At 44.9% G+C, this 13,202-nt stretch overlaps 1 protein-coding gene across 1 annotated transcript in view; it reads left to right on the plus strand.

Moving 5' to 3' along the window:
* DYRK4 (dual specificity tyrosine phosphorylation regulated kinase 4) overlaps nt 1–8,933 on the plus strand; it is a 30,816-nt gene extending 21,883 nt beyond the window's left edge. Inside the window, exons 8-12 of the mRNA XM_019515856.1 lie at nt 1,924–2,096; nt 4,101–4,161; nt 5,021–5,150; nt 7,818–7,999; nt 8,545–8,933. Of these exons, the coding sequence (XP_019371401.1) occupies nt 1,924–2,096; nt 4,101–4,161; nt 5,021–5,150; nt 7,818–7,999; nt 8,545–8,702 (704 nt within the window). The 3' untranslated portion in view covers nt 8,703–8,933. The remainder of the gene's footprint in view (nt 1–1,923; nt 2,097–4,100; nt 4,162–5,020; nt 5,151–7,817; nt 8,000–8,544) is intronic.
* The last annotated feature ends 4,269 nt before the right edge of the window (nt 8,934–13,202 follow it).

The raw sequence follows: 13,202 nt of genomic DNA on the forward strand, positions 1-13,202 counted from the left end.
TGCAGCAGCTAGGGAGAGCTCTAGGCTCCCCCTGGGTGCCAGCTCAGGGGCTGGCAGGGTGCATGGAGCCAGGAGACAGTGGTCTCCTGGCAGGGGCTGAGAGATTTCTCTGTGCCCTTGGGAGCTGCCTGCTGCCAGGATGGGCTCCACCACTGGAGCCCAGGTGAGGACAATGTTCCCCTGCCCCGGCAGCAGGGAGCTCCTGGCCTTGGCTCCCCAGTTGGAAGCAGAGGACTTGGAAAGAGCTGCAGAGGAGGGGAAGGTCCCAGCTCCCTGCCCCATCTGCCGGTGGGGCAACTAGCTGCGAGACCCCAGCTGGGTGGAGATTCCCCACTGCTGGCTGCCCCACTGGTGGATCAGAGCAGGGGGCTGATCTTCCTCTCCACTGCAGCTCTTTCCAAGCCCTGCACCTCAATCAGGGCATGGGGCTGGGACCTGCCCCTAACCAGGACAGTTCCTGGCCAGCCCCAGGCTGTGCAATGAAGTCTGCACATGCAGCCCAGAGCTGGCTGGGGACTGCCCAGGGCTGGCTGAGGACTATCCCAGACAGGGGCAATCCGAGCCAGTTCCAGGCTGGGTAGGGAACTCTCCCCATGCAGGGAGCTCCCAGCCCCTGCTCTGGGGTGGGGGCTGGGGAGTTTATGTGTAAAGTCATTTGTTAATCCTTCTTTATGGAGGTCTGGTAAAGCTACACCCAAAATACTGCTTCTTTTTCAGAGCACCTCTCTCCCACAAAGGTGTTGAACCAGAGGATATTAAAACAAGAAAAAACAAATAAAAGGATCAACAGGCTGGCAGGATTGTAGGAGGGAAAATTAACAGGGCTATTGTACTGCAATTGTATGTGGTTTGGCTGAATATGAACTAAGAGTGTTAGTTTGTTCACTATGGTTCAATTCTGGACTGAAATCACTTGGTGGCACCTCCTGTGCAATCATAGCATCCAAATTAGGACAGTGATGAAATCCTGACCCCACTGACATCAGTGGGAGTATTGGCACTGATATCAGTTGGGAATAAAATTTCACCCAGTGGATCTCTGCGGAGGGGATGGCTCAGTGTTAGCAGATCCCACTGCAAGGGTGTGGCCATAAGAAGTCTTACCAAAGACAGGAGGAGAATTGTTCAGTCTTGAAAGAGTGATATAAATGCAAGTAAGGAAATGGACAACAGATATTTTATGTTAAATTAGCCTATTAGTAGAATTTTCCTACCAGTGAAATCTGTTGTACTATGGCATAGTTTCCAAAAGAAGTACAGGTTTCCCTCTCTTTATGTAGGTTCTGTATGTGCAAATCGCTCTTATGCAGTGACTCTTTTTATACCAAAACCTTGTTATATGCAAGGTAAATTCACTTGTATGAGATTGGTGTGGTGAAAGCCCACAGCCAGCTACTTTGTGCGGTGCATTGTGGGAGTGACACACACCAAAATATAGGCTCCTTTGTGGATCTGTGTGCTCCTCACTCATTGTCTGCAACACGTTTCTATAGTTGCCAGCCCCATTATGATAGTGCCCTGTGCTTGTGTGTAGTGTCTGCTGTTGGTGAGTGCCAAAATTGTCTTGTAAAAGTGGTAGAAATGCGTCTGGGGTCAGTATACTTGAGGTCTTGGAACATATCCCTATTCGTTACATTGTAAAGTGGGTTCCTTTTATGCGAATTCGAGTTATGCACCATTTTCCAGGACTGCATGTATAGCATAAAGCGAGGGAAACCTGTAATAGGAAACATTTCACTTCTGCAGTCTACAGTGGCACTGGGCAAAGTGTTAGGAAAGTGCTGTAGAGAGTAATTCTCTTCTGGCAGTTGAAAGAGGGATTCAGGAACCTCATGTGCATTCCCTTTCTCTAACATCTACAATCCTGTGATATAAATACATTCCCTGGATAACCCCTATATCCAACTTTCTTTTTAAATGTAGTGTACACATATGTTCAGAGCAGATTTTATCGTTCACCTGAAGTAATTCTTGGTCATCCCTATGCCATGGCTATTGACATGTGGAGTCTGGGTTGCATCATGGCTGAACTTTACACTGGCTATCCCCTTTTTCCTGGAGAGAATGAAGTTGAGCAACTGGCCTGTATCATGGAGGTAGCTGCCAAAATTTCTTTTATGTATATGTATGTATATATAAAACACTGAGCTGAAATTGTATTTTCATGGCTTCTTTGAAGAATTCCTGCCCCAGGAGCTCATTGAAATGAGCTTCAGAATCAAATGTTAGCTCTTCATTTGCTAAACCACACTCTCAACAACAAAAAGAAATATGAAGTGACTCTGGGAGATTTTTGGAGGTGGGCTGGCTGTGAGAGAAGCACTTAGCACATCTAGGGGACCTCTTGAAGCAGACAGGTTGATTTGGGAAGTCACTGCTCCTCTTTTGGTGCTAGAATGGTTCACCATGGTGAATAGTGTTGCACAGGGCTGCGAGTCACTGGGAGCTGAGCCCGGTGCTCTGCTCCGCGTCCCCCACCAGGCTTACTTCTCCAGTGCTGCCAGTTGCTCGAGCTGAGCCCAGTGGTGATAGGCACTGCCCCCTGCTGGGCTCAGTTCCCCAGCACTGCGAGCTGCTCGGAGCTGAGCCCAGTGTGGGGAAGCACCTCCTGCCACTGGGTTCAGCTCCCAGCAGGGGAGGGGGGAGCACGTGACCCTCAACAGTCTATGCTCCTCTTCACCGGCGGATCGGGGGCCGCTCCTCTGCCTTCTCTCACCCTGCTCTGGGACCGTCTCCTCCAGCTCCAGGGTGAAGGTGTCTCCCCCCAGCAGAGGACTGGGAAGTTTGAGCAAAGCAGGGACCAGGCTGGTGGCCAGGCCAGCAGAGCTCACGGGTGAACTGCAGCCTCTGCGGCCACCCATTGGTCTCGCCCGGCCCAGGAGCCCATGTCAAGCCCCTGCAATGGGGCAGGACCCACGGCACTGAGGTGTCCTGCCGCTGTCCAGCCCCAGGCGATCGGAGCGCAGGCAAGGGGGCCCTGCTCCCGGCCCTGCAAACCTGGCCGGGAGGCAAAGGCCGGGGCCACAGCCAGCATCTTCCCCCAATCTGCCTCTGCTCCAGTCCCCAGTGCTGGGGAACTGGGCCTGATAGGGGGTAGCACCTCTCACTACTGGGCTCAGCTCCCAGCGGCTCGCAGTGCTGGGGAACTGAGCCTGGTGGAGGGAAGTGCCTCCTGCCACCAGGCTCAGCTCCCAACAGCCTGCAGCCCTGGAGAACTGAGCCTGGTGGGGGGAAGTTATAGGCTGTTTCATGCTTTCCCATTATAGCCTATGGGCGAAACATCGAAACAGCATCAAAACAGCAAAACTGTTTCAATGAAACTAAATGGAACAGTGCTTTCAAAACAGAATGAAACTCGAAACGAAACACTGTTCCGTCAAAATGGAAGTCAAAGCAGAACACTGCTGTTTCGCACAGCCCTAATAATTATGGCATATTAATGAACTTGTACACATGCCCAATGTGCTGCAGTTACTCATCTAGATTGGCTGACAAATAAGAACAAGTCGTGCTGTTGCCTAGTACCAGACAGTGTCTACATCTCTGATTTTTAAACCATTTCAAGGCCTAAGTCCATACAATTCCTAATTAATATGTTCACAGTTTTTCCAGGGACAGCTTGTGTCTCCCACCTCTGATCTCATCTGCAGTCAGCAGGAATAATATTCCAGAGAGTCCCTGGGCATGTCTACATGTGCACCCAACTGCACAGTTGTTACTACATAGTCATTTACTACTTGCTTTAGCAAAAGTAATTGCCAGTACTGCGCATGCAGTCCTGGTGCCATGCAGGTTGTTTCCAACCCTACTGCGCAGTAGCAACAAGCTACCGTGCAGTAGCTCGTCGCTACTGAGCAGTGGCAGCAGCATCACGATTTGTGTCTACCAGTGCTATGTCACTGTAGATGTAGCGTCTCGTGTAGATGTGCCTCCTGAGGGTAAGCCTCAGGACTGGGAAAGAGCATTGTAAATTGAGTAGACATGTTACTGTGACTTGCCCCAGTGGGGGCTGCCTTTTAAATTAGAGCAGGAACAGCACCTCCCCAGCCACAGCTCATGAAACAGTGACTTACCCCTTCTCTTAATTTTGTGTCTTAAAGGTACTGGGTCTTCCACCTTCTGATTTTGTTCAGACTGCATCAAGAAGGCGAACATTCTTCGGTAAATACCTATGATTGTCTTATTTTCTTGTGTTCTGCTGACAGTGCTAGTGAAGTCTGCTGTTGCCTTTTATGCTTATATGGAGAATGGGAGTTAGAACACAGCCTGTTCAACTTCTAAGCAGCTGGCTGCACCGTGGGCTGTACTTGTGCACCACACAGGCTGTACCAGCATGAGCACGCTAGCCACATGCTGCATCACATTTGCACCGGCCTCATCATCCCCAGCCATGGGATCCCCCAGCACTGTGGGCTGTGCTACATGGCACCACCCTGGCCCACCCCCTGCAGTGGCAGCTGGAAATGGAAGCTAGAGGAGAGAGGGGAAGCCCAGAGAATGCAATTAATTCCTGTAGGCCCCCAGTCGGGCAGCCCTGAATTAAAGGAACCTCAGATTCTTCTAACTTAATCTGACCACTGCTTTGAGGAACATTTAAGTAATACGAGGTCTATAGGAAAACCTGGTCATGTGCTGTCAATTCTTTAAGGACATCTCAAGGCAAAGATGATGGGAGGGGGTCTGGGAAATCTGTGTATTCATTTTCCCATTTAAAAAAAAAATACATTTTTTCACTGTTCTGAGCATGAAAGGTAGAGTGGCAATCAGGAACAAATGGATCTTATGTGCACCTGACTAGAAATTATTATAATTTGACTTGACTATAACACAACTGCATCAATAACACTGCAGCATTTAACCTGTGTAATTTGAAATGGTTCTGCAAGAAGGAACATCCACCCAGCAGGGAAAACTTTGTGCTAGTGGGATGGGTGTCATATAAAAAAAAACTTCCATTCTTCTCAGAGGGTTCTGTGCAGGACTCATCACAGGACTGAAAAACCATATTTTATTTTTAAAGACTCCAGGGGTTTTCCTAGAACTATCACTAACAGCAGGGGGAAAAAGAGATATCCAGATTCCAAGGATCTAAGTACAGTGTTGAAAACTCATGATGGCATTTTCCTGGATTTTCTGAAAAGATGCCTAAGGTGAGTTAGTTTAACTATTGCTTTTATGTCTGTGTTTTATTTTCTTGTGCCTTTTGTTTTTAGTATTTTAATCCTCATATTTGGGGCTGGGGTGGCACAGGTGCTAAAGTGCATAAGTGGCAGGTCACAAGTTCAAGGCCATAGCAGAAGTGCTTATGGCGCTGCCTATCAGATTCCAATGAAATCTGCAAACTCTGCTAAATCCCTTGTCACAAGGACACAGAAAAGGAAGGGTCCTAATTTTTATGGGATTATCCTTGTGGAATTTGATTTCCTTACAAAAGTTTATGAACTTAGCCAGGAAAATATAATTATTCTTAGTGTTTAGCAACGGGAAACTGGTACACAGAAAGATCTAGGTCAGAGCCATCCAACTTTAGAGTAGCCAAGGGCTGAACCTGCAGGCCCCCCTCAGTCACACCCTGTGCAAACCCCCTGCTGCACCACTGGTACCTCCACTAGTGACCCCTACCACACAAGGACCCCGTTATTACACCATGCCATGCCACACCATGCTCTGCCACACTGCGCAGGTGACCCCTGCCCTCCTGCACAGGAACCCTAGGGCAGGGGTAGAAAGCAGAAATCAGATAATGGAGGGGAAGCCCAAAGACCCCAGCAGCAGCAGCAATGGCAGGAGTGATGGCAAGGTGGAAGCAAATTAACCCCACACAGGAAGTCTGTGAGGATCCAAGAGTAAAAATCATATCTTTTGTTTCCCGTTCCATCAGCTGAGCCATGAAAGACATCCTTATTCATTTGATAAAGACCTAGTGATTAATCTTGTCTACCTGTTAGAAAAGAAATTTCATGTAGGTAACTTCTTGGGTGTTGGCAACAGGAAATCACCCTGTGTACCACCCAAGATCAGAGTTTTTCAGTTTCTTTTAAAAAACCCTCTCAGGACAGCACATGACTGCCTTTCTATTTACTTCAATAGGCATTGTACTGAACATTGATGTGCCCTTCTGGCCTATGGTTTCTGTGCTGTGGTATGGAAAAAAGCCAATAGAGAAAGCACTGCAATGTACAAATCATGGTTCTTCTTTAAAAACAAAGTATTCTGAAACTTTATGAGCTGGGCACAAAATGCATTCACCTGTTAATACGTAAAATAGTAGTATTTTACTTACCTGTCAAAATAACAACCTTGAGTATAGATAGAATTTTGTAAAGGCACTGTGGACAATTAACCAGATTGTGCTCCCTCATAGGTGTAAACTGGGCACTGTGGAATTACTCCTGCTTTATACTTGTGTAAATGACAAAAGAATCAAATCCCACAGCATTTTCACTAACTAATCTCTGTATAAACTTAGTATCTGATCAGTACTCACCAGCTTTTTACTAGACTGCTTAAAGACTGCTTTTCCTGCAGCTGTCTTCGCAGCTGCATTGTTTTGGAGTGTAATGTGTTTAGAGAAAAAAATCTTTTTCTCTCCTTTTCACAAGAAACAGCTCTTGTTAATATTTCTGTGCACTGTAAATAATTGTTTGTCTCTGGTTTTCTGAACAAATGAAATATTAAAAGAATAATGTTGAAGTGGAATGGCACACAATCCCTGCCACTGGTAGTAGAGGCAGCAAGCAACAAGCCTTTGGGGTGCTTATGGCCTGCGCAGGCACAGCTGCCCAACGATGCATGGCTCCAACCAGTTTTAGGAGCTGCACGTGGTAGCAAAGAGAGGAGCTAGGCCTGCCCACCTGTATTGTGCAGGACCCACATGCAGCTTCCTGGACTTGCATGTCACCTGGAGGGAAGCCATAAATAATGGAGCTGACTGCCTTCCCGGCTCCCTACCACCATGTGCAGCTCCTGGGGCTCCGCTGGAAGGAAGGTCCAGGTCTCCCCACCACTTCCAGTGGAGTCCCAGAAGCTGCATGTGGTGGGAGGGAGTGTGGCAAAGTGGGGTTTCCCCCTGGTGGCGTGCAAGCCCTGGGAGCTGCACATGAGCCACAGGGAGCCCCGTGCCACCAGGTGGCTGCACCTGCATGGGCTGTGACCATCCCAAGGACTTGCTGCCTGCTTCTGTTGCCAGCAGTGGGGGCTGTGTGCCATGGGGGCATGTATGTGGGGGGTCCCTATGTTCCTTACCCCAAAAAACCCACACACCCACACCCTGATCACCTCAGCTCCACACTCCTGCCACCCCACTGGATGCAGGCCCCAGGCTCCCTACTCCTGCCAGCCCCAGCCCCATGTTCCCACCCAGCTGCAGCTTCCCACCTGCTGCCTAGAGGAAGCACTGCAGCAGGGACATGATAAGGAGCTGCTGAAAGCTGGGGAAACCGAACAGGTCTCCAGGTGGCTCCTTCAGTGGCACCAGTGGCCAGAGGTGTCTGTCTGATTGTCAGCACCACTTCTGAAAATGAAGATCAACATTCTTAAGATTTTAAGTGTCTCAGATACAAATAGACAGTGAACCTCCTGGTTAATACCAGAAGCTTCATGTGCATATTTGTGGAAAAAATGGGCCCTTTGTCACTGCACAGTAACTCAGGCAAGTTGAAAGGAAGCAAAAGAGTGAAATAAATGGCAGTGTGGCTACAATCGCACAGATTTCCTCTTGTTTTGACAGTGAAAAGTGCCCTCATGGCAGGTTTTTCATACTGTTATAAAAAGAATAACAATTACTGTTACCTAATTATTTGACACCAATATGTAAGGTGGGAACCTGCACAACGCATGACTCCAGATGAAGCAATGCAGCATGAGTGGATCCAAGGACCAAAAACACAGAAACCCAGACCAAAACCCCAGACTACAAGGGGAGTAAGTGACAGCTCCTTTCTAACCCCAGAGAAGAAAAAAGAAAATGTACATAAATATGCACTAACTGGACAAGAAGGTACAGTTTTCTTAATATTTTAACTTCTGTATATACTTAATAATATTCATCATGGTCATCATAATTTCTCTGTTCTTTAATGTTCAGACAATGGCTCTGGTAAAACTAGTGGCTGAAGTAAAATAAACCAATCTCTATGGTTGGCCATACCCACACCCACTTGCACCTCTTGCTTCTGTAGAAATAAAAGGTCCTAAGGTTTATTTGTAGCCAGCAGAGTAAATAAAAAGTTTCATAGGTTCAGTTAAAAACAGCCTTTGTCTCAGACACCAATCCTGTCACAATGCATTTCCATTTTAAGTGCATAAAAACTGCTTTTGGGGTGATGGTTCTTCTGAAATCCTGGACAAATAACTGACTGATCCATTGAAGGTTTACAGAACTTATAGAACTTACATATTTAACTGCAGTATCATACTATAATTTTATTGAAATTTTCCCAGAAGAAAACAACTTTCATGACCCTCTTGGCAAAGTGAACTATTAACTGACAGAAAAGTCTGCTGCTGTAAATGCAAGACTAACTCCCATCATATCTCCCTCAGACACAATAGAAAACCAAGAGCGGAACACAAATGAGCAAACTATTCCAGAAAAAGAAGCAGAAAACCCAGCAGAAAAAACTGTCAAGATAGACCAGGCAGAACACGACAGTGAAACAGTTCTTCAGAAAAATTCTGTGTTTTTGCCGCCAATTAAGTAATGTTCAGCATAAACAGTGACTGGTCCAGTTTCCATACATGGTATGTTTTAACTACTTAACACTGTACTCCGTTACAACTGTATTTTAAGTTATAACTGGGTAGATACCTTTGTAGACCTTTTTAATGCACGTTTTAATATAGAATAGCCCAGGTAACGAAAGCAGAACGCATGTGGAAAACATCCTTTCCCTTTACCAACATTCTTGTTGTGATTACAGATTCTTCACAACCAGCAGCAATATTTTTAATGAGAAGGCAACTATAGCAATGAATAGTGACTTATTCTTGATATGACACTGGACACCTGCATTCAAGAATTCCTTTAACTTCCCATGGCTAAATCCTAAAATGATCATTTAAATCACAGAATCTGAGTCTTACTTTTTTTTTTTTTTTTTTTTACATCTCGGTTAATCAATCAGGAGTAACTGAAGAATGTGTTAGTGAATTGACATTAGCGTATATAAAAGGTCAGAAGAGAAATCAGATCCATGCCATCTCCCTGTCTGTGAGGGATGAGTCAGAGAGAGTCACTGATAGTACCTTAACAGAATTAGAAACTCAGATTAAATTGTATAGGGAGGTGCAGATCAGGGATTTGTACACAGCAACAGCAGAGAAGAATGTTTAGCTCTGGTGCTCTGCGTGCCCTTCTGCAGGGAGCCTTTGGTATGAAACCAAAATGGTGAATGAGATAGTGTCAGCATTCTAGTGAACTAACCTGCAACAGGAATTTGATTTCATTCGCTACCGAATCAGATCTGTATGACTGCCAATCACAGTCATTAACTTAGAGCTAGACAGTAAGGACTTTGGACAAAGGACCAATGTTTTACCACGTGTGTGTAGAACAACCAGCACAGTAAAACTCTCACCCCTAATGGCAGTCCATATATCCTGCTGTATTGTTACCATATTGATGATCTCACAGTGGATCTAAGTCAAATGAAGACCTTTGTGTGGTATTATTTACCATACCAGCAGCCTCTCACAGGCAAGCAAAAAAGTAGTGCTGGACACAGGAATGATCAAACCAGCGATGTCACAAAGCTGTTTTACAGAATAGAGCAGTGACTGTATCCATGAGTCTACAGAGGCCCCAGACCATTGCCCTATGGCATATACAGATGACCCATAACAGTGACTTCAGAAGCCTGGGTCTTCCAAGACATGCAGTGCAAACATAACTTTGACCTCAGACAGGCAGTACGACAGGGTAAGCCTTCTACACAAACGGGGCATCACATCAGAGTGATAGTCTGTTTTTCAGTGTGACATTAAAATGTCAGTGTTCTGCAGAGAGGAAGGAGTTTCACCCCTCCAAGGGACTGAATGAAGTTGCTGAGAGTGGTCAAATAGTGTTGCTGTTCATAGACATACAAAGGCTGTTTGCAGGTGAAAATAGTGGGCAAGAAACAAACAACATAGCACTGAATACCTGCCATTATTGATGCCTATTAAGCAGGAAAAGGAACTAAATATTCATATTAGCAATGCATCTTTAAAATTTGTGTGTTAAGAGCAAGGTTCAGCAAGTTATGAAAGTCAGTTAGAGATGGAGAGAAAAAAACTCAGCAGCCAGAACTCAGGGGTAGGGCCTGCAGCCAAAATCTGGGGTGCAGAGCCCCACTGGGGATGTATTTTGGCCATGGTGGGGCAAGTGACAGCTGTCTTAAACCCCACAGCTTCCTAATGCTGCTCACCCCACTGGTAGAGGTGGGTTAGGATCCACCCTGCAAGGCTTCTCACAATGTGGATGCAGCCCACAAGGAGCCCCATTGTCCAGATCTTTCCCAGAAGCGAAACACATTTGATATGCCTGCTTTTTACAATCAATTTCCCAGTCACCATATTAGTTCTGTACCATGGAAGCTGATGTCCTTACACACCTAACCATGCTAATATGGTGTGGCACTCCACCGCACCCTTAAAGGGATCTCACAGCACCCCAGGGTGTCATGGCACCCTGATTGAGAATCACTGGCTTAGACAAATCTTCTCTTCAGTACCTTCAGTGCACTTGTAGCCATCCTGCTCTTTGTGCAATGAAAGGTGTCTCTGAAATCAGGACCACTTCTGTGATCACTGCTCTGCTCATTTCGTCTGCAAACAGCAAGTGACAGACTGCTATAAGCAGAAGGCATAACTGAGTGATGTAATTCAGCCTTTTTCTCTCTATTGGAATAAATGTACATTATTCTTGTCATTTTAATATTTTACTTCTCTCTGAAATCACATTATAGAAACTGTTGTCCATAAATAATAGTAGCAGCACTTCTTCTGTAGCACCTGGTATTTCAGGAACCAAAAGCTTTTTGCAGATCCTAAATTCTGCAACATCCCTAGGAGGTTTTTTAAATGTCATGCACAAAGTCACATGTCAGGTCACTGTCAGGGTTTCTGATGCCTGTATCTCTTGTTTTCCTTTCCTGCTTGGTTTTAATTGGTTGTTTGTTTGTTTGGGGGGTTGTGTTTGTTTGTTTGTTGTTTTCTGTAATTTATTTAAAGTTGCTAGAGTGTTATGTAATTAATGTAACATTCTTAACGTGCTAAATTGTAAATATAAATGACCCAATCAAGGAGCAGAGCTTTACAGGGTGTTGTCTTTACAGTATTGCTTAGATACCCATTCAGGGTTCTCTTGCCATCTAGTGTTGAAACTAGTTACCCTTGTTGAATTTTGAGAATATTTTTATTGCAGTTCTTTGGAATCTCTGTTTACTATCATGTCTCTTTACTCTGCCTACACCCCTCAAGAAAAAAATATGCAGCCAGGCTATTGGGGTATGAATGAACAGATTTTGCACTTGTCTCAGGAGAAAGTCTTTTGTCCTGGGAGCATAAAAACATACGTGTCCATTATCCTGCTTCAAGTCTCTCTGAAGTATGCTGTATAAAATGCACTAATACTTTTTCCTGGAACAGCTTGTTGTACATCTGCAAGGTTACTGAGGTTTATTCCTGGGGCAAGCCTTTTAGTCTGTGTGCTCTCGCTGGCTGCTTACTGGTGACAGAAAACAGCAATGCAACTTGCAAGAGTGATGTCTGTACTCACCAGTTTTAATCTGGATCAAATGAAACTTCTGTTTACAGCCTAAGTTTACTTACTGAGCAGTGTGCAACACTGGAAGGATTTCTATAACAAGAATCTAGTACCATGAGTCAGCAGGGGCAAGCAGTGCTAGAACAAGGTTCAGCCTTGAACTAGAAAACAGTGCCTTAGCTATCTTAGGTGCAGAGTTCACCAGCGTTAAATCTATCAGTCCTTACCTGGAAGAAAATCTAAGGTTAGTTACTGCCCCCCTGACACAATGCAGATCAAAAACCTAAGAACAAAGTGTAAAGAATCTGGGAACAAAGCCTTCTCAGAATTACCTTTTTTCTGTACTTCATACTTTATTCTCATTTTTCTCTTATACAAGAAAAAGTTTGTAGAGAATAAAGTTGTGAGCTCGGGGTACAGTGATCTCTGTCATGGAACATGGATGTGAACCACTTGTAATGCTAAGTCATGGGTAGTAACTGATGCCAGGATATAAGAAGTCTTTTGTCAGTTGTCCTTCATATCAAACCTTTGTTACTTTGAGCCAAGAAGGTGGTAGCGCTTTCAAATTGGCTTTGCAGAGAAATCAAAGAAACTGACTGTACAGACTGAGCAACTGAAGATTTACAATAATTTCTGATAGGGGCATGACAGGAACTGTAAACTGCTATATAGTTGTTCAAAAATGTCTATACCATGGTACATGCATGAACATCACTTGGACATTGTGAGAACTAATAATTTAATGTTTGTCAAGAACATTGAATGTGTAAAGTGCTAAGCATTATGTATAACAAAAATGCTATTCTGCCCTGATTTACACTTTGTTGGAGATTATTTGTATTGATGTGTCCCTAAAATGGTCTTCTATTATATCTATTTTATCTACTGTGAAGAACAGAAATATCATGCAACCTCCATAATGTATTAAATAACATATGGACATTTGAGTCCTGAAGCAAAACAGATGCAAAGAGCAGCTACATCAATTCACTTTGAGCTTTGGTGAAACACACAGATTAAGATCTACTATGTAGAGCATTAAAGGACAAGTTCAGATTTGTAAAGCATTTCTAATAAATGGCATAACCATAAAGGGGGTTCATGCTTATTGTATCTTATTGACTCTAGACCAAATCCACTTGGTTTATAAGTACAGAGATGGTCTGTTTAGCTGCTGTCCCTTGACACTAACGGTGGGATCTGAGTCATGACTGTTTTTTCTTCTAGCCAGCACTCTCCTCAAAAGCTCTCTCTCTTGGTTTCTGCTCAGGGTCAGGCTATAAATGCTTCTCTGGCAGCCTGTAAGGTTTTGTTCTCTGCTTCTGTTGTGTGTTGTCTGTTTTTCTCTTTCTCTCACCAAACAGTACCCCATCTCCCATTCTGTATTCAACCCCCAGTGAAACCTCCCAGTGACCCCCGCACCCCACTCCCCCCACCTACCTCCTTTGCCACA

This window comes from Gavialis gangeticus, unplaced genomic scaffold (assembly GCF_001723915.1).
Source record: "Gavialis gangeticus isolate Ggan-Ray unplaced genomic scaffold, GavGan_comp1, whole genome shotgun sequence".
NCBI lineage: Eukaryota > Metazoa > Chordata > Crocodylia > Gavialidae > Gavialis > Gavialis gangeticus.